Source organism: Melanotaenia boesemani, chromosome 6 (assembly GCF_017639745.1).
Source record: "Melanotaenia boesemani isolate fMelBoe1 chromosome 6, fMelBoe1.pri, whole genome shotgun sequence".
In the NCBI taxonomy this organism is placed as follows: Eukaryota; Metazoa; Chordata; class Actinopteri; order Atheriniformes; family Melanotaeniidae; genus Melanotaenia; species Melanotaenia boesemani.
The window spans coordinates 7,919,707-7,941,681 of NC_055687.1; the positions used below are offsets into that span (position 1 = coordinate 7,919,707).

At 37.4% G+C, this 21,975-nt stretch overlaps 2 protein-coding genes and 2 long non-coding RNA genes across 5 annotated transcripts in view; all 4 read left to right on the forward strand.

Moving 5' to 3' along the window:
- Positions 1–1,406, forward strand: part of LOC121641357 (neurocan core protein-like) — a 4,793-nt gene extending 3,387 nt beyond the window's left edge. Inside the window, exon 5 of the mRNA XM_041987447.1 lies at positions 1,248–1,406. Coding sequence (XP_041843381.1) covers positions 1,248–1,406 — 159 coding nt within the window. The remainder of the gene's footprint in view (positions 1–1,247) is intronic.
- Positions 1,407–2,522: 1,116 nt separating this feature from the next.
- On the forward strand, positions 2,523–3,502 carry LOC121641768. The gene is made up of 3 exons (XR_006010797.1): positions 2,523–2,569; positions 3,170–3,260; positions 3,337–3,502. It is a non-coding gene; the product is annotated as an uncharacterized LOC121641768 (long non-coding RNA).
- Positions 3,503–13,487: 9,985 nt separating this feature from the next.
- On the forward strand, positions 13,488–20,902 carry LOC121641763 (homeodomain-interacting protein kinase 1-like). Of its 2 annotated transcripts, none has more exons than XM_041988037.1 (3): positions 13,488–13,536; positions 20,268–20,528; positions 20,612–20,902. In XM_041988037.1, the coding sequence occupies exons 1-3, from the start codon at positions 13,501–13,503 to the stop codon at positions 20,864–20,866; spliced, it is 552 nt and encodes a 183-aa protein (XP_041843971.1). In that variant the 5' UTR covers positions 13,488–13,500; the 3' UTR covers positions 20,867–20,902. The 2 variants fall into 2 exon arrangements, with proteins under 2 accessions (XP_041843971.1, XP_041843969.1); XM_041988035.1 differs by lacking the exon at positions 13,488–13,536 and adding an exon at positions 18,700–18,787.
- A 593-nt stretch (positions 20,903–21,495) lies between these two features.
- On the forward strand, positions 21,496–21,965 carry LOC121641765. The gene is made up of 3 exons (XR_006010794.1): positions 21,496–21,639; positions 21,739–21,807; positions 21,890–21,965. It is a non-coding gene; the product is annotated as an uncharacterized LOC121641765 (long non-coding RNA).
- The last annotated feature ends 10 nt before the right edge of the window (positions 21,966–21,975 follow it).

The following is a 21,975-nucleotide window of genomic DNA, read 5'->3' on the forward strand; positions in this document are numbered from 1 at the left end:
CTAAATTTGTGAGAGGAAGCAGTTCATTGAACCAAAACCAGTTTGCATGTAAGTTAGCTTGAGTTAATGGACGTTTTTTTCTTTAAGCTCCAACCTTTCAGGGAAAGACCAAAGACGTGGGACATGAACATACTAACTGTACATTTTTTAGTCTTTATTGTAAATCTGCTGCATTTTGCTCCAAGACTGAGTTGGAACATATTTATGTTTACTATATATGACAATCACAAGAGGTCGTTATCCTCACATTTATTAGATAGAGCCACTTATTTAGGTTACCGGAGTACATCCTGGACAGGAGACCAGTCCAGTAAAGAGGCAAATGGGACAAACAACAGTTTACTCTTTGCATACTTCAAGGGAAAATCTACAATCAGCAGTTAACAGAACGAGGATGATTTTGGGCTGTAAACTCATGGGGACAACATGCAGACTCTGCATACTCAAACACAGTCATGGTTTAAACCAGGAAACACATTTTTATTATTAAAGAACTTCATGCAATAACATTACTCCTGGTTTAAACCAGTATTTTGATGACTTTGTTGTCATAGACTAGATTGTTTTCTTGTTTTTTGTTGTTGTTTTTTTTGTTGTTTCTTGTTGTTGTTGTTTTTTTATGTTTCTGCCACCATCAATCATCCAGCAACACTCAAGACGTCAGTGATAAAAATAGGGTGTGTTCTGTTTGTTAGAAAACAGTTTCACCCCACATACTGTATATATTATTATGTGTTAAATGGAAAAATTAACAATAATTACATTAATTTGTATTTCACTGTTACAAAAAACAACTATATGTTACAATTACAAAAATTACAGAAATAAATACTTTTGCTAATCCACTGTAAATTCACATAGATGTAAAATATTAATGTATATGTTGCTCATAAAACATCCACTTAGAAAATTAATCAACAGAATTTCTTTGTTCTGAATACTAATGGTCCAAAAACGTCGACCTTCATTTCAAACATTCTGTTCTGCATTAGTGAACAGGCACAGTGTATTTTAATGTGCTGGCTTCAGCATAAGTCTAATAATTTACAACTGGATCAAACCTTCTGAAGGGAAAATGTGGGGGGCAGTTTGCTTTTCACAAAATTTCCAGTAAACTGCTTTATCTTTATTCTTTTTATTAGGGTCCGAGCCATAAGAAGTATGGAAGGACCCTATTGTTCCTGAAACAGAGGAACAACAAAACTAATTCTGGCAGAAAAATGTAAGTTTTTACCTTGTGCTTGAAGTGGATTCAGCAGAAAGGCAACCAGGAGAACAACAGGACTCGCAGCCATCATGTGAATGAAGAAGTAAAGCAGAAAACCTTCTTCCGTTCAGTTCATTTCCTCTTTCTGTCATTGCGTCAAACAGTCATTTCTATGATGGACCCTCGATACATAGTTTAGACTATGACTGATTTTTTTTCAGTTAACTGACCTATAACTAAAGTAAAAGAAAAGTAAAGTGTTTGAAACATTAGATTAACAAGATGACCTAATTTAAGTAAAGTCTTGGTTGGTTAAGCAACAGTAGATTTGCATGATGTGTTTGAAACCTAATAAAATTTTTCACTTCAAAGGAGGAAAACAAAAGCTAATTTAAAAAGAAAAAAATGAATTTGTAATTTATTGTCATTATCCACCCAGGGGTTTATAATCATTTATTATCTACTTTTTAAACAGAAAAAAAATGTTTCTTGAATGTCATATATGAATCTACAATCTTCTTAGATCTGTGGCTACAGAAGCTTAAATTAAAGGTACATCACTCGGGATGGAGCAGCAACTTGTGAGAATTGTTCTCCTGTTATCTGTGCCTGTTTCTTTATTCTACAAGTTTCGGTTTAGTTTGGTTAAAAACTTGGTCAAAACAGAAAATGATAAACCGAATTTGCCAGGGATCAAGGCAAACAAGATTTTAGACCCTGATGTTCTACTTTTTTTATGTCAAGTAGTAATACAGACAAACAGGATTATAGAGGCTAAACTTATAGTATATGTATAAAACAGGATCCTGAAGGTTTATGTGCAGGTTGTACAAACAACTTCAATCTCCAGGTGGCCGGATCCTGACATAATTGGTTAAAAACAAAAATCCAAAAATTAACACAACATGCCAGTTTTACATTCTTTAAGACCTCATTAGAAAGTCAGCTTTTTCAAAACTTTAGAAAAATCTATATGTTGACACATTTATATGGTGACAAAGCCTGCAGCACAATGTCTGGAGTTATACAGTTTATACACACTCAGACATGAACTTGGTTTAAATCACTTTGTGTTCATTAGATGCCAAAATCTTCCAACCAGTTTTATCAGATTCATCAGATTTGATGAATCTGCATTGAATAGGATGAGAAATTCAACATCTGCAAATTCTTATATTTTTATATATATTTATAATTTTTAAATTGTTATATTTAAGCCTAAAATGTTAATTTATGATTGTTTTATATATATATAAATATTGCTTTGCAGTCCTGCAGTCAAAGCAAACTATGGTGAAGCTTCAGATCCAGACCACAGTGAACATGGAGGATCCAGTAGCTAGTGACATCCTGGTGCAGCGGGTATGGTTGGAGGGGTCTTTTCTTACACTATGTTGCAGGGGATCCAATTCTGTGTAATTTCTCATAATAGGGAGGATGTGATTTTACATATTTCTATACCTCCTAACAAAATGACCAGATGGGTTGTTTGTTCAGTTCCTGAAATACAAGCTACAGGGGCCGTGATGATGTGATGGTGTGAGGAAATGGGATGAACACTCAGATACAGCAATTGTTTTCTCTGGGTCACATTCAATCAACAACATGACGACAATAAATGTGATTCACATCCAACACATTTCCAGCTTTTTAACTTAGCAGCCATTTTTAGTTGGTCTAAATACTAACAAATATTTAATTACATATTTGCATCATATCAGTTAAGACTTTCTTATAAACAGCAGGTAATGAAAAACATGTTTAATGACTAATTTTATGCTCTTGGGGTTAACAGTCACAGCTAATGTGACAAGCAGATAGGTTTGACCAAAGATTTAGTTGTAATGGTTTAAGGTCATCATCATTGTTATGTTTGTGTGCACACACACGAGACAGTGTAAAACAGTACAACTAATAATAAAAGATAAACCATTTTTGACCACCATCTTTCCTTTTTTTCAGTTTCGTGCAATGCTTGCTAAGCAGGGTGTGACTGACTTCAGACTGACCTGGAGGAAGCTTCCAGAGAAGGAGACGCAAAACAAAAGAAAAGGTATGATCACCAAAATAATCTCTCACACACATACGCATAATTTTCTGAATAAACTGATGAATTTTCTCTCTTTTAGGTGATTCTTGAACCCGTACAAACAACTCCCAGAAAGCTGCAACACAGCGTTTATTTCTTTGTTTGCATGTTGTTCTGTAATTATAATTAGCCAGCTTTTAACCCTGCAATGCCAAATATATCATGTTTGATACTCGAGTTTTGAACCACCTGAAATATAAAATGTTTCTTTAAACATGTGTAGCATTTGACATGTTTTCAGCCCCCTAGAAGAGCTCAGTATGCAATCACTGCAAAAATTTCACTTATATATTTTATCATTTGTGTCTTCAGTGTAAAAGTGAGAAAAAAATAACCATTTTTATTTCTTCAAATGTAAAGATATCATGTTTGACATGTAGATTAAAACTAAGATGAATAGTGACTTCAGTAGACTTTTTTGTTACATGATATCTCCAATAATAATGTTTTATTTTATTTTATTTTATTAATTCACCCGTATTATATATCCTCATTAAAGATGCATTAAACAGGTGTAAATGATTTTTTTTTTTTTTTTTTTTTAGATTCGTCACCATCTTCTTCTTTACGTCCATAAGCTAAAGAAGTTTCTCTCAACCAAAACTGGAAGTGGAATTTAGATCTGAACATCAAAAATAGGTCATATTTTATAAGTGAAAGCTGTATATTTATTGTTTTGCTGGAGTCTAAAATGGATTTTCAAACCTAAATAAATCTAACTTGTAGCATAGTTTTTGTTTCAGCAAGAAATGTATATTTTTACCACCATTTTATAGAGAGTAATAACAAAGCACCTTCAACATTTCCACATGGAGGACACTGACATGCTGCAATACATATACATACTCAGGTTTCCTCTTCTTTACCTTTACTTTGACATTGTTTATTGTCAACAGTTAAAGCATTTATCTACTTCCCATTTCAACTCCTGCCTTTTCTACAGCACCAACCGCCAATAGAGATAGAACTAATATACATGGTTAGGTCTACATGTTACGAAAACATAGTTAGACACAGAGTTACTACTTGACAGGAAACAGCCAGGAAACATAAAACCACATTTCATGAACTGTAGCACTACGGTTTTTAGCAAGTTGAAAACATGTAGTTATAACGTCATTTCTGGTTAAAATGGGCTGGATTTTCCTTGTCCATTTTGGATTTTCTTGCCAGTTATCAACCAGCTAAGAGGTGCATTATTACCAAATAGTGGGTTGGAGTGTGCTGAAGAACACACAGCTGGCTCCGTAGATGGATCTACTGAAAATGTCATGTCCTCATCACTGAGATTTACTAGTTTCATCCCCCAACCCTAGTATGTAGTACTCAAAAGCAAAGACACACCTAACTATAAGACAAATGAGTATATCTCTGCAACCACGAGGTATACATTAATATTTTTGGAGTCATAGAAAAGGAAACACTTGTGAGATTTGTAAAGATGTGTAATAATCACGACATGTGTTAGTGAATAAATAAAGATGACACATATCACAAATTAAAGTTTCAAACTTGTCTAAAAAGCACTTTCACAATGAATATAAATGAATGAATATGCCCATGGGAGGGTGTAGCAATGACCTGTAAACTACCATGTACAAGCACACAGACACAACCACAACTGCTATACTGCAAACAAACACACAAAGCAGGCAGGCAAGTAGACCTAAACACACTCAGAGTTCCTCTGGAGGCATCCTTGTGTAGGACCATGGGTACACCGCAGGGCCAGCAGTACGCCAGCAATGAAACACACCCAGACTCCAAGCCAAGCGCCCCATAATTTATAACATTTTGATGTCCTATTAGATGTTCGGTTCAACCCTTTATTTGGTCTCGATGAAGCACAGTGGCGCCCCCTGCAGGAAGTGGTACCCTAGGCGCCTGTATGGCCTCTGCCAACGGATTGTTGTATTTTCCATCACCACTTTCTTTTTGTAGACTGTAAAACATTAAAACCCCTTTTTAATTTTACATATTAACATGAAAGTTTTCGCAAAGTTTAAGGCAGGAAAGCAAAGGTGCAAAATACATCTGATATTAAAAGAAATTCCATAATCTCAGGAAATCATTAGTTTTTATGTTGAGCAGAGCCTGAGTTGGTTGCCAGGAAACATTAACATAGAGCATGACCTGTAACCGCGGTGATTCCGGATCTACTTATGCTAATGAGGGTCTTTATATCACAGTCATTTGGAACCAGAATCTTCAGATAGAATTTTGTTAACCTGACAAATTCTAACACTCAGCTGGTTAAAACAAATACTAGAGCGAGCAAACTTCAAGATTAAATTGACAAGAGGGGAAAATCGTTTTAGGAAACATGGAAGATAAACCAACAACGTCAACCTACAACGCAGTAAGTTTAAGTTTTAATCGACAGCCACAAAAATGAGTGATGTTAATCTCTTCATCGGGAAAAAAAAACGATTTAAACTCCCCCCTCTAATTTTTATTTCACATATTTCTCCATTTAGCTACATGTAGTTAAATGTAATGTGTATTATTGCTTTTATCAACTAAAAACCTGAGAATTTACAGAAAATACAAACATGAATATAATCAAAGAAATGAACTCCTGAGCTGTTTTAAGAATTTAAGTGTCTCTTTAATTTATGAGTGTTTTATCTTTGCTGCACCATTACAAATTATTTGGTTATGCTTAAAGCATTTGAGGAACGTCTGAAATGTGATGTATTATTATAATTAAACTACCTAGCTGTTTTAAGAAGTACAGTAAAAATAAATAATTGATTAGTCAAATAGCCAACTAGCTAACTACACTACTCACAAAAACTTAGTTGTGGTATGATAGCATTAGAGCTCATTCACACTGGCACTAAATGGTTCATTTTTAGCAAACCCTGGTCCACTTCCATGGATAGTCCAGTCCATTTCAAGCAGTGTGAATGCACATTCGGACTCTGGTGTGGAGGGAGTTCTGGTCTGCTTGAAACCCAGGGGTCTCGGTTTGCTCGCAAGTGAACTCTGGTCCAGTGCACAGACAGAGTGATTCCTCCCTCTGACGAGCAGCTGTTGTATCTGCATGACGTTGTTGTTGTGGTTTGGTTTGCTTTAATAAAGTACAATGTTAATGCAAACCAAACTAATGAAGGTGCAAATATTTTAAGAATTCCCCACCCAATCGAATCGAGTCTCGGCATTATCCTGGTGTGAATGCACCCTAAATTTCTGAGCTAAAGTTAACAAATAACATCATAACATAACTGTTGGGTTTCTCAAAATGTGTCAAGGCAGTGCAGAGTGTAGTTGTTGTTGTATCCTCTGTGGAGCACTTTGCCTGATAGGCCAACTGATGTTTAGCCAGATCAGGTGGAATGATGGATTTAATATGAGACAATACCAGTTTTTTCAAAGCATTTCATAAGTTTTTGTGTTAGTGCTGCTGCTCGATAGTCATTCAGGTGTTTCACAGCTGTTGTATTGGGGAATGGAATAATTGTGGAAGACTTCAGGCATGTAGTGATAGGTTTAACACCTTGACATTGTGTATTGTCAACAGTTAAAGCATTTATATACTTCCCATTTCAACTCCTGCCTTTTCTACAGCACCACCCGCCAATAGAGATAGAACTAATATACACGGTTAGGTCTACATGTTACGAAAACATAGTTAGACACAGAGTTACTACTTGACAGGAAACAGCCAGGAAACATAAAATCACATTTCATGAACTGTAGCACTACGGTTTTTAGCAAGTTGAAAACATGTAGTTATAACATCATTTCTGGTTAAAATGGGCTGGATTTTCCTTGTCCATTTTGGATTTTCTTGCCGGTTATCAACCAGCTAAGAGGTGCATTATTACCAAATAGTGGGTTGGAGTGTGCTGAAGAATACACAGCTGGCTCCATAGATGGATCTACTGAAAATGTCATGTCCTCATCACTGAGATTTACTAGTTTCATCCCCCAACCCTAGTATGTAGTACTCAAAAGCAAAGACACACCTAACTATAAGACAAATGAGTATATCTCTACAACCACGAGGTATACATTAATATTTTTGGAGTCATAGAAAAGGAAACACTTATGAGATTTGTAAAGATGTGTAATAATCAGGACATGTGTTAGTGAATAAATAAAGATGACACATATCACAAATTAAAGTTTAAAACTTGTCTAAAAAGCACTTTCACAATGAATATAAATGAATGAATATGCCCATGGGAGGGTGTGGCAATGACCTGTAAACTACCATGTACAAGCACACAGACACAACCACAACTGCTATACTGCAAACAAACACACAAAGCAGGCAGGCAAGTAGACCTAAGTACACTCAGAGTTCCTCTGGAGGCATCCTTGTGTTGGACCATGGGTATACCCCAGGGCCAGCAGTACCCCAGCAATGAAATGCACCCAGACTCCAAGCCAAGCGCCCCATAATTTATAACATTTTGATGTCCTATTAGATGTTCGGTTCAACCCTTTATTTGGTCTCGATGATGCACAGTGGCGCCCCCTGCAGGAAGTGGTGCCCTAGGCGCCTGTATGGCCTCTGCCAACGGATTGTTGTATTTTCCATCACCACTTTCTTTTTGTAGACTGTAAAACATTAAAACCCCTTTTTAATTTTACATATTAACATGAAAGTTTTCGCAAATTTTAAGGCAAGAAAGCAAAGGTACAAAATACATCTGATATTAAAAGAAATTCCATAATCTCAGGAAATCATTAGTTTTTATGTTGAGCAGAGCCTGAGTTGGTTGCCAGGAAACATTAACATAGAGCATGACCTGTAACCGCGGTGATTCCGGATCTACTTATGCTAATGAGGGTCTTTATATCACAGTCATTTGGAACCAGAATCTTCAGATAGAATTTTGTTAACCTGACAAATTCTAACACTCAGCTGGTTAAAACAAATACTAGAGCGAGCAAACTTCAAGATTAAATTGACAAGAGGGGAAAATCGTTTTAGGAAACATGGAAGATAAACCAACAACGTCAACCTACAACGCAGTAAGTTTAAGTTTTAATCGACAGCCACAAAAATGAGTGATGTTAATCTCTTCATCGGGAAAAAAAACGATTTAAACTCCCCCCTCTAATTTTTATTTCACATATTTCTCCATTTTAGCTACATGTAGTTAAATGTAATGTGTATTATTGCTTTTATCAACTAAAAACCTGAGAATTTACAGAAAATACAAACATGAATATAATCAAAGAAATGAACTCCTGAGCTGTTTTAAGAATTTAAGTGTCTCTTTAATTTATGAGTGTTTTATCTTTGCTGCACCATTACAAATTATTTGGTTATGCTTAAAGCATTTGAGGAACGTCTGAAATGTGATGTATTATTATAATTAAACTACCTAGCTGTTTTAAGAAGTACAGTAAAAATAAATAATTGATTAGTCAAATAGCCAACTAGCTAACTACACTACTCACAAAAACTTAGTTGTGGTATGATAGCATTAGAGCTCATTCACACTGGCACTAAATGGTTCATTTTTAGCAAACCCTGGTCCACTTCCATGGATAGTCCAGTCCATTTCAAGCAGTGTGAATGCACATTCGGACTCTGGTGTGGAGGGAGTTCTGGTCTGCTTGAAACCCAGGGGTCTCGGTTTGCTCGCAAGTGAACTCTGGTCCAGTGCACAGACAGAGTGATTCCTCCCTCTGACGAGCAGCTGTTGTATCTGCATGACGTTGTTGTTGTGGTTTGGTTCGCTTTAATAAAGTACAATGTTAATGCAAACCAAACTAATGAAGGTGCAAAGATTTTAAGAATTCCCCACCCAATCGAATCGAGTCTCGGCATTATCCTGGTGTGAATGCACCCTAAATTTCTGAGCTAAAGTTAACAAATAACATCATAACATAACTGTTGGGTTTTTCAAAATGTGTCAAGGCAGCGCAGAGTGTAGTTGTTGTTGTATCCTCTGTGGAGCACTTTGCCTGATAGGCCAACTGATGTTTAGCCAGATCAGGTGGAATGATGGATTTAATATGAGACAATACCAGTTTTTTCAAAGCATTTCATAAGTTTTTGTGTTAGTGCTGCTGCTCGATAGTCATTCAGGTGTTTCACAGCTGTTGTATTGGGGAATGGAATAATTGTGGAAGACTTCAGGCATGTAGTGATAGGTTTAACACCTTGACATTGTGTATTGTCAACAGTTAAAGCATTTATATACTTCCCATTTCAACTCCTGCCTTTTCTACAGCACCACCCGCCAATAGAGATAGAACTAATATACACGGTTAGGTCTACATGTTACGAAAACATAGTTAGACACAGAGTTACTACTTGACAGGAAACAGCCAGGAAACATAAAATCACATTTCATGAACTGTAGCACTACGGTTTTTAGCAAGTTGAAAACATGTAGTTATAACATCATTTCTGGTTAAAATGGGCTGGATTTTCCTTGTCCATTTTGGATTTTCTTGCCGGTTATCAACCAGCTAAGAGGTGCATTATTACCAAATAGTGGGTTGGAGTGTGCTGAAGAATACACAGCTGGCTCCATAGATGGATCTACTGAAAATGTCATGTCCTCATCACTGAGATTTACTAGTTTCATCCCCCAACCCTAGTATGTAGTACTCAAAAGCAAAGACACACCTAACTATAAGACAAATGAGTATATCTCTACAACCACGAGGTATACATTAATATTTTTGGAGTCATAGAAAAGGAAACACTTGTTAGATTTGTAAAGATGTGTAATAATGAGGACATGTGTTAGGGAATAAATAAAGATGACACATATCACAAATTAAAGTTTCAAACTTGCCTAAAAAGCACTTTCACAATGAATATAAATGAATGAATATGCCCATGGGAGGGTGTAGCAATGACCTGTAAACTACCATGTACAAGCACACAGACACAACCACAACTGCTATACTGCAAACAAACAAACAAAGCAGGCAGCCAGGTAGACCTAAACACACTCAGAGTTCCTCTGGAGGCATCCTTGTGTAGGACCATGGGTATACCCCAGGGCCAGCAGTACCCCAGCAATGAAATGCACCCAGACTCCAAGCCAAGCGCCCCATAATTTATAACATTTTGATGTCCTATTAGATGTTCGGTTCAACCCTTTATTTGGTCTCGATGATGCACAGTGGCGCCCCCTGCAGGAAGTGGTGCCCTAGGCGCCTGTATGGCCTCTGCCAACGGATTGTTGTATTTTCCATCACCACTTTCTTTTTGTAGACTGTAAAACATTAAAACCCCTTTTTAATTTTACATATTAACATGAAAGTTTTCGCAAAGTTTAAGGCAAGAAAGCAAAGGTACAAAATACATCTGATATTAAAAGAAATTCCATAATCTCAGGAAATCATTAGTTTTTATGTTGAGCAGAGCCTGAGTTGGTTGCCAGGAAACATTAACATAGAGCATGACCTGTAACCGCGGTGATTCCGGATCTACTTATGCTAATGAGGGTCTTTATATCACAGTCATTTGGAACCAGAATCTTCAGATAGAATTTTGTTAACCTGACAAATTCTAACACTCAGCTGGTTAAAACAAATACTAGAGCGAGCAAACTTAAGATTAAATTGACAAGAGAGGAAAATCGTTTTAGGAAACATGGAAGATAAACCAACAACGTCAACCTACAACGCAGTAAGTTTAAGTTTTAATCGACAGCCACAAAAATGAGTGATGTTAATCTCTTCATCGGGAAAAAAATGATTTAAACTCCCCCCTCTAATTTTTATTTCACATATTTCTCCATTTTAGCTACATGTAGTTAAATGTAATGTGTATTATTGCTTTTATCAACTAAAAACCTGATAATTTACAGAAAATACAAACATGAATATAATCAAAGAAATGAACCCCTGAGCTGTTTTAAGAATTTAAGTGTCTCTTTAATTTATGAGTGTTTTATCTTTGCTGCACCATTACAAATTATTTAGGTTATGCTTAAAGCATTTGAGGAACGTCTGAAATGTGATGTATTATTATAATTAAACTACCTAGCTGTTTTAAGAAGTACAGTAAAAATAAATAATTGATTAGTCAAATAGCCAACTAGCTAACTACACTACTCACAAAAACTTAGTTGTGGTATGATAGCATTAGAGCTCATTCACACTGGCACTAAATGGTTCATTTTTAGCAAACCCTGGTCCACTTCCATGGATAGTCCAGTCCATTTCAAGCAGTGTGAATGCACATTCGGACTCTGGTGTGGAGGGAGTTCTGGTCTGCTTGAAACCCAGGGGTCTCGGTTTGCCCGCAAGTGAACTCTGGTCCAGTGCACAGACAGAGTGATTCCTCCCTCTGACGAGCAGCTGTTGTATCTGCATGACGTTGTTGTTGTGGTTTGGTTCGCTTGAATAAAGTACAATGTTAATGCAAACCAAACTAATGAAGGTGCAAATATTTTAAGAATTCCCCACCCAATCGAATCGAGTCTCGGCATTATCCTGGTGTGAATGCACCCTAAATTTCTGAGCTAAAGTTAACAAATAACATCATAACATAACTGTTGGGTTTCTCAAAATGTGTCAAGGCAGTGCAGAGTGTAGTTGTTGTTGTATCCTCTGTGGAGCACTTTGCCTGATAGGCCAACTGATGTTTAGCCAGATCAGGTGGAATGATGGATTTAATATGAGACAATACCAGTTTTTTCAAAGCATTTCATAAGTTTTTGTGTTAGTGCTGCTGCTCGATAGTCATTCAGGTGTTTCACAGCTGTTGTATTGGGGAATGGAATAATTGTGGAAGACTTCAGGCATGTAGTGATAGGTTTAACACCTTGACATTGTGTATTGTCAACAGTTAAATCATTTATATACTTCCCATTTCAACTCCTGCCTTTTCTACAGCACCACCCGCCAATAGAGATAGAACTAATATACACGGTTAGGTCTACATGTTACGAAAACATAGTTAGACACAGAGTTACTACTTGACAGGAAACAGCCAGGAAACAATAAAATCCACATTTCATGAACTGTAGCACTACGGTTTTTAGCAAGTTGAAAACATGTAGTTATAACATAATTTCTGGTTAAAATGGGCTGGATTTTCCTTGTCCATTTTGGATTTTCTTGCCGGTTATCAACCAGCTAAGAGGTGCATTATTACCAAATAGTGGGTTGGAGTGTGCTGAAGAATACACAGCTGGCTCCATAGATGGATCTACTGAAAATGTCATGTCCTCATCACTGAGATTTACTAGTTTCATCCCCCAACCCTAGTATGTAGTACTCAAAAGCAAAGACACACCTAACTATAAGACAAATGAGTATATCTCTACAACCATGACGTATACATTAATATTTTTGGAGTCATAGAAAAGGAAACACTTGTTAGATTTGTAAAGATGTGTAATAATGAGGACATGTGTTAGGGAATAAATAAAGATGACACATATCACAAATTAAAGTTTCAAACTTGCCTAAAAAGCACTTTCACAATGAATATAAATGAATGAATATGCCCATGGGAGGGTGTAGCAATGACCTGTAAACTACCATGTACAAGCACACAGACACAACCACAACTGCTATACTGCAAACAAACAAACAAAGCAGGCAGCCAGGTAGACCTAAACACACTCAGAGTTCCTCTGGAGGCATCCTTGTGTAGGACCATGGGTATACCCCAGGGCCAGCAGTACCCCAGCAATGAAATGCACCCAGACTCCAAGCCAAGCGCCCCATAATTTATAACATTTTGATGTCCTATTAGATGTTCGGTCAACCCTTTATTTGGTCTCGATGAAGCACAGTGGCGCCCCCTGCAGGAAGTGGTGCCCTAGGCGCCTGTATGGCCTCTGCCAACGGATTGTTGTATTTTCCATCACCACTTTCTTTTTGTAGACTGTAAAACATTAAAACCCCTTTTTAATTTTACATATTAACATGAAAGTTTTCGCAAAGTTTAAGGCAAGAAAGCAAAGGTGCAAAATACATCTGATATTAAAAGAAATTCCATAATCTCAGGAAATCATTAGTTTTTATGTTGAGCAGAGCCTGAGTTGGTTGCCAGGAAACATTAACATAGAGCATGACCTGTAACCGCGGTGATTCCGGATCTACTTATGCTAATGAGGGTCTTTATATCACAGTCATTTGGAACCAGAATCTTCAGATAGAATTTTGTTAACCTGACAAATTCTAACACTCAGCTGGTTAAAACAAATACTAGAGCGAGCAAACTTTAAGATTAAATTGACAAGAGAGGAAAATCTTTTTAGGAAACATGGAAGATAAACCAACAACGTCAACCTACAACGCAGTAAGTTTAAGTTTTAATCGACAGCCACAAAAATGAGTGATGTTAATCTCTTCATCGGGAAAAAAATGATTTAAACTCCCCCCTCTAATTTTTATTTCACATATTTCTCCATTTTAGCTACATGTAGTTAAATGTAATGTGTATTATTGCTTTTATCAACTAAAAACCTGATAATTTACAGAAAATACAAACATGAATATAATCAAAGAAATGAACCCCTGAGCTGTTTTAAGAATTTAAGTGTCTCTTTAATTTATGAGTGTTTTATCTTTGCTGCACCATTACAAATTATTTAGTTATGCTTAAAGCATTTGAGGAACGTCTGAAATGTGATGTATTATTATAATTAAACTACCTAGCTGTTTTAAGAAGTACAGTAAAAATAAATAATTGATTAGTCAAATAGCCAACTAGCTAACTACACTACTCACAAAAACTTAGTTGTGGTATGATAGCATTAGAGCTCATTCACACTGGCACTAAATGGTTCATTTTTAGCAAACCCTGGTCCACTTCCATGCATAGTCCAGTCCATTTCAAGCAGTGTGAATGCACATTCGGACTCTGGTGTGGAGGGAGTTCTGGTCTGCTTGAAAGCCGGGGGTCTCGGTTTGCCCGCAAGTGAAGTCTGGTCCAGTGCACAGACAGAGTGATTCCTCCCTCTGACGAGCAGCTGTTGTATCTGCATGACGTTGTTGTTGTGGTTTGGTTTGCTTGAATAAAGTACAATGTTAATGCAAACCAAACTAATGAAGGTGCAAATATTTTAAGAATTCCCCACCCAATCGAATCGAGTCTCGGCATTATCCTGGTGTGAATGCACCCTAAATTTCTGAGCTAAAGTTAACAAATAACATCATAACATAACTGTTGGGTTTCTCAAAATGTGTCAAGGCAGTGCAGAGTGTAGTTGTTGTTGTATCCTCTGTGGAGCACTTTGCCTGATAGGCCAACTGATGTTTAGCCAGATCAGGTGGAATGATGGATTTAATATGAGACAATACCAGTTTTTTCAAAGCATTTCATAAGTTTTTGTGTTAGTGCTGCTGCTCGATAGTCATTCAGGTGTTTCACAGCTGTTGTATTGGGGAATGGAATAATTGTGGAAGACTTCAGGCATGTAGTGATAGGTTTAACACCTTGACATTGTGTATTGTCAACAGTTAAAGCATTTATCTACTTCCCATTTCAACTCCTGCCTTTTCTACAGCACCACCCGCCAATAGAGATAGAACTAATATACACGGTTAGGTCTACATGTTACGAAAACATAGTTAGACACAGAGTTACTACTTGACAGGAAACAGCCAGGAAATATCAAACCACATTTCATGAACTGTAGCACTACGGTTTTTAGCAAGTTGAAAAATGTAGTTATAACATAATTTCTGGTTAAAATGGGCTGGATTTTCCTTGTCCATTTTGGATTTTCTTGCCGGTTATCAACCAGCTAAGAGGTGCATTATTACCAAATAGTGGGTTGGAGTGTGCTGAAGAATACACAGCTGGCTCCATAGATGGATCTACTGAAAATGTCATGTCCTCATCACTGAGATTTACTAGTTTCATCCCCCAACCCTAGTATGTAGTACTCAAAAGCAAAGACACACCTAACTATAAGACAAATGAGTATATCTCTACAACCATGACGTACACATTAATATTTTTGGAGTCATAGAAAAGGAAACACTTGTTAGATTTGTAAAGATGTGTAATAATGAGGACATGTGTTAGGGAATAAATAAAGATGACACATATCACAAATTAAAGTTTCAAACTTGCCTAAAAAGCACTTTCACAATGAATATAAATGAATGAATATGCCCATGGGAGGGTGTAGCAATGACCTGTAAACTACCATGTACAAGCACACAGACACAACCACAACTGCTATACTGCAAACAAACAAACAAAGCAGGCAGCCAGGTAGACCTAAACACACTCAGAGTTCCTCTGGAGGCATCCTTGTGTAGGACCATGGGTATACCCCAGGGCCAGCAGTACCCCAGCAATGAAATGCACCCAGACTCCAAGCCAAGCGCCCCATAATTTATAACATTTTGATGTCCTATTAGATGTTCGGTTCAACCCTTTATTTGGTCTCGATGATGCACAGTGGCGCCCCCTGCAGGAAGTGGTGCCCTAGGCGCCTGTATGGCCTCTGCCAACGGATTGTTGTATTTTCCATCACCACTTTCTTTTTGTAGACTGTAAAACATTAAAACCCCTTTTTAATTTTACATATTAACATGAAAGTTTTCGCAAATTTTAAGGCAAGAAAGCAAAGGTACAAAATACATCTGATATTAAAAGAAATTCCATAATCTCAGGAAATCATTAGTTTTTATGTTGAGCAGAGCCTGAGTTGGTTGCCAGGAAACATTAACATAGAGCATGACCTGTAACCGCGGTGATTCCGGATCTACTTATGCTAATGAGGGTCTTTATATCACAGTCATTTGGAACCAGAATCTTCAGATAGAATTTTGTTAACCTGACAAATTCTAACACTCAGCTGGTTAAAACAAATACTAGAGCGAGCAAACTTCAAGATTAAATTGACAAGAGGGGAAAATCGTTTTAGGAAACATGGAAGATAAACCAACAACGTCAACCTACAACGCAGTAAGTTTAAGTTTTAATCGACAGCCACAAAAATGAGTGATGTTAATCTCTTCATCGGGAAAAAAACGATTTAAACTCCCCTCTCTAATTTTTATTTCACATATTTCTCCATTTTAGCTACATGTAGTTAAATGTAATGTGTATTATTGCTTTTATCAACTAAAAACCTGAGAATTTACAGAAAATACAAACATGAATATAATCAAAGAAATGAACTCCTGAGCTGTTTTAAGAATTTAAGTGTCTCTTTAATTTATGAGTGTTTTATCTTTGCTGCACCATTACAAATTATTTAGTTATGCTTAAAGCATTTGAGGAACGTCTGAAATGTGATGTATTATTATAATTAAACTACCTAGCTGTTTTAAGAAGTACAGTAAAAATAAATAATTGATTAGTCAAATAGCCAACTAGCTAACTACACTACTCACAAAAACTTAGTTGTGGTATGATAGCATTAGAGCTCATTCACACTGGCACTAAATGGTTCATTTTTAGCAAACCCTGGTCCACTTCCATGGATAGTCTAGTCCATTTCAAGCAGTGTGAATGCACATTCGGACTCTGGTGTGGAGGGAGTTCTGGTCTGCTTGAAACCCAGGGGTCTCGGTTTGCTCGCAAGTGAACTCTGGTCCAGTGCACAGACAGAGTGATTCCTCCCTCTGACGAGCAGCTGTTGTATCTGCATGACGTTGTTGTTGTGGTTTGGTTCGCTTTAATAAAGTACAATGTTAATGCAAACCAAACTAATGAAGGTGCAAATATTTTAAGAATTCCCCACCCAATCGAATCGAGTCTCGGCATTATCCTGGTGTGAATGCACCCTAAATTTCTGAGCTAAAGTTAACAAATAACATCATAACATAACTGTTGGGTTTTTCAAAATGTGTCAAGGCAGCGCAGAGTGTAGTTGTTGTTGTATCCTCTGTGGAGCACTTTGCCTGATAGGCCAACTGATGTTTAGCCAGATCAGGTGGAATGATGGATTTAATATGAGACAATACCAGTTTTTTCAAAGCATTTCATAAGTTTTTGTGTTAGTGCTGCTGCTCGATAGTCATTCAGGTGTTTCACAGCTGTTGTATTGGGGAATGGAATAATTGTGGAAGACTTCAGGCATGTAGTGATAGGTTTAACACCTTGACATTGTGTATTGTCAACAGTTAAAGCATTTATATACTTCCCATTTCAACTCCTGCCTTTTCTACAGCACCACCCGCCAATAGAGATAGAACTAATATACACGGTTAGGTCTACATGTTACGAAAACATAGTTAGACACAGAGTTACTACTTGACAGGAAACAGCCAGGAAACATAAAATCACATTTCATGAACTGTAGCACTACGGTTTTTAGCAAGTTGAAAACATGTAGTTATAACATCATTTCTGGTTAAAATGGGCTGGATTTTCCTTGTCCATTTTGGATTTTCTTGCCGGTTATCAACCAGCTAAGAGGTGCATTATTACCAAATAGTGGGTTGGAGTGTGCTGAAGAACACACAGCTGGCTCCATAGATGGATCTACTGAAAATGTCATGTCCTCATCACTGAGATTTACTAGTTTCATCCCCCAACCCTAGTATGTAGTACTCAAAAGCAAAGACACACCTAACTATAAGACAAATGAGTATATCTCTACAACCACGAGGTATACATTAATATTTTTGGAGTCATAGAAAAGGAAACACTTGTTAGATTTGTAAAGATGTGTAATAATGAGGACATGTGTTAGGGAATAAATAAAGATGACACATATCACAAATTAAAGTTTCAAACTTGCCTAAAAAGCACTTTCACAATGAATATAAATGAATGAATATGCCCATGGGAGGGTGTAGCAATGACCTGTAAACTACCATGTACAAGCACACAGACACAACCACAACTGCTATACTGCAAACAAACAAACAAAGCAGGCAGCCAGGTAGACCTAAACACACTCAGAGTTCCTCTGGAGGCATCCTTGTGTAGGACCATGGGTATACCCCAGGGCCAGCAGTATCCCAGCAATGAAATGCACCCAGACTCCAAGCCAAGCGCCCCATAATTTATAACATTTTGATGTCCTATTAGATGTTTCTGTCAACCCTTTATTTGGTCTCGATGAAGCACAGTGGCGCCCCCTGCAGGAAGTGGTGCCCTAGGCGCCTGTATGGCCTCTGCCAACGGATTGTTGTATTTTCCATCACCACTTTCTTTTTGTAGACTGTAAAACATTAAAACCCCTTTTTAATTTTACATATTAACATGAAAGTTTTCGCAAAGTTTAAGGCAAGAAAGCAAAGGTACAAAATACATCTGATATTAAAAGAAATTCCATAATCTCAGGAAATCATTAGTTTTTATGTTGAGCAGAGCCTGAGTTGGTTGCCAGGAAACATTAACATAGAGCATGACCTGTAACCGCGGTGATTCCGGATCTACTTATGCTAATGAGGGTCTTTATATCACAGTCATTTGGAACCAGAATCTTCAGATAGAATTTTGTTAACCTGACAAATTCTAACACTCAGCTGGTTAAAACAAATACTAGAGCGAGCAAACTTTAAGATTAAATTGACAAGAGAGGAAAATCTTTTTAGGAAACATGGAAGATAAACCAACAACGTCAACCTACAATGCAGTAAGTTTAAGTTTTAATCGACAGCCACAAAAATGAGTGATGTTAATCTCTTCATCGGGAAAAAAACGATTTAAACTCCCCCCTCTAATTTTTATTTCACATATTTCTCCATTTTAGCTACATGTAGTTAAATGTAATGTGTATTATTGCTTTTATCAACTAAAAACCTGATAATTTGAAGTAGTACAGAAAATACAAACATGAATATAATCAAAGAAATGAACTCCTGAGCTGTTTTAAGAATTTAAGTGTCTCTTTAATTTATGAGTGTTTTATCTTTGCTGCACCATTACAAATTATTTGGTTATGCTTAAAGCATTTGAGGAACGTCTGAAATGTGATGTATTATTATAATTAAACTACCTAGCTGTTTTAAGAAGTACAGTAAAAATAAATAATTGATTAGTCAAATAGCCAACTAGCTAACTACACTACTCACAAAAACTTAGTTGTGGTATGATAGCATTAGAGCTCATTCACACTGGCACTAAATGGTTCATTTTTAGCAAACCCTGGTCCACTTCCATGCATAGTCCAGTCCATTTCAAGCAGTGTGAATGCACATTCGGACTCTGGTGTGGAGGGAGTTCTGGTCTGCTTGAAAGCCGGGGGTCTCGGTTTGCCCGCAAGTGAAGTCTGGTCCAGTGCACAGACAGAGTGATTCCTCCCTCTGACGAGCAGCTGTTGTATCTGCATGACGTTGTTGTTGTGGTTTGGTTTGCTTGAATAAAGTACAATGTTAATGCAAACCAAACTAATGAAGGTGCAAAGATTTTAAGAATTCCCCACCCAATCGAATCGAGTCTCGGCATTATCCTGGTGTGAATGCACCCTAAATTTCTGAGCTAAAGTTAACAAATAACATCATAACATAACTGTTGGGTTTCTCAAAATGTGTCAAGGCAGTGCAGAGTGTAGTTGTTGTTGTATCCTCTGTGGAGCACTTTGCCTGATAGGCCAACTGATGTTTAGCCAGATCAGGTGGAATGATGGATTTAATATGAGACAATACCAGTTTTTTCAAAGCATTTCATAAGTTTTTGTGTTAGTGCTGCTGCTCGATAGTCATTCAGGTGTTTCACAGCTGTTGTATTGGGGAAAGGAATAATTGTGGAAGACTTCAGGCATGTAGTGATAGGTTTAACACCTTGGTATACACCCCTGGCAGCTGGTGAACAAATGCCTTTAACACACAACCTGCCGCTTTACTCCGTAGCCTTGTTGCACCCCAGATCTGCAAGACACATTATGCTCTTAAAGAAAACTCTTTCTGTAAATTTCACCTGAAAGTTGAATATCCCTAACTTGAGTAGTGTAAATATAGTGGGATGTAGGTGAAGATTTCAGTCCAGAAATGTAACTTTTAACAAAGTACTTTTACAGAGTGATTGTTGTACTTTTAAGTAAAGATTTGAATCCCTGGCTGTACATGAGAACACAAAACTAACTCCTGTGAATATCTCTGTCTTTTGTTAAATAGGTCACATGTTATCGTGAACAAACCAAATATCATTCTACACCTGAGAGTGAGGACCAAACATCATCCTCCTCCTCTTCAGATGAGGAACCTCAGCCCATTCTGGGCAGCTTTGCCTCTCCCTCCTCTATTTACCTGATCCACTCGTTCATCGGGGAGGGCACCTTTGGAAAAGTGGCCAAGTGCTCCAAAACAGCAACAAAGGAAATAGTGGCTGTAAAGATCATCAAGACAAGCCACGTGACAACTGATGCCAGGAATGAGGTAGGACACTAGTGCTTTGTAATAAAACATAGAGATTGAAAGATTCTGTATTAACTGAAAATGTAACTTCTCATGTTCTCCAGGTGGACACACTCATGAGGTTGAGGGCTTTTGATCCTGACAGATACAACTTTGTGAGATGCAACGATGCATTTATCTACAGAGACCATGTTTGTATTGATTTTGAAAAGCTGGACATGAGTCTTCTGGATTTTATGTACAAGAGACCTGAACGCTCGCTCACAGTGAAGGAAATCCGACCAATCCTACACCAGGTATGCACCACTTCTCTTCACACTGAAACTATAGCCCTTGATTTTGAAGCAGGCTTCCACTAATTGAAAGAACCTTTGACAATTCTCAATGAAAACACTCCTGCGGTTGTGCTTTCAATACTATTGAATTTCCCTGCTCCAGCACACCTGACTCAAACTAAATGAATCCAACAGCCTATAAGGATCTGCACAATGACTCATTAGAATAAGTCATGTGTGCTGGAGCAGGGAAATTTGGAAAACCTGCAGGATTGTGGCTCTCGAGGACCGACGTTGGCTACCCCTGGTTTAGAGTGACCAATTAGCCTAACATGCATGTCTTTGGACGGTGGGAGGAAGCCGGAGTACCCGGTATTAATCTTCAAACTTAACTACTCTTTACGAGTAACCTAATCACAGATTAGTTTAGGCTGGAGTCAGTATGTTTAAGAATACTGATTCTGTTGTAGGAAGGAATAGTGTGTTTAGCCTAACATGCTCCATTACTTAGCTGCCAGAAGTTGAACCTTCTAATAATTATTTGTAAGAACACAGCAAGCTTAGCATAGCATACAGTTACAAATAAAACTGCTAATTCACATATCTGACAGAAATGTTAGCATCATAAGAGAAGCATGCAAGCTGTTTACTTCTCCCTCCAGAGTTTTAATCCAGTGTTTGTCTTTCACGTGTGACAAGTATAACTGATTTTGTGACTTTATGTACAGCTTCAACATATAATTCAAACACAAGGACAGATACCACAAAAACTTCTGAAGGATGGCTTATGTACAGAGACTTTTTTCCGCCAAAAGAGAGCCAGAAGAAAAGGCTGCAGACGTCAGTGGGTACTGAAGGTACGGACATTGTCTTTAAGCTGAGACTACTTTTACTCTGTTTATTCATGTTTTATCTTGTGATACTAACTGTATGTGATTTAACTGCTTTCTCTTCAGACCCCGGATGAGTACGGAAGTGACATAGAAACAGACGTCAATTCCAAAAGTCTGGATGATCTTCTGACGGTAAGACATTGCATTTAATCTAGAAATTTTACTATGACATTAAAGATGAGGACATACTTACTGACATGTGATTCTCATTCAGATTAATCCACCCTGCCATCTGTCGGACGAAGACAACGAGGCAGAACTTGAGGACCGAGAAGACTTTGTGGAACTTTTAAAGCAAAT

Bases quoted from the DNA above. Each gene is read 5' to 3' on its own strand.
- LOC121641763 (XM_041988037.1), top strand. From the start codon at position 13,501: ATGGAAGATAAACCAACAACGTCAACCTACAACGCA. The intron at 13,537-20,267 runs GTAAGTTTAAGT...TTTGTTAAATAG, and splicing joins CAACGTCAACCTACAACGCA to GTCACATGTTATCGTGAACA. The intron at 20,529-20,611 runs GTAGGACACTAG...CATGTTCTCCAG, and splicing joins CAACTGATGCCAGGAATGAG to GTGGACACACTCATGAGGTT.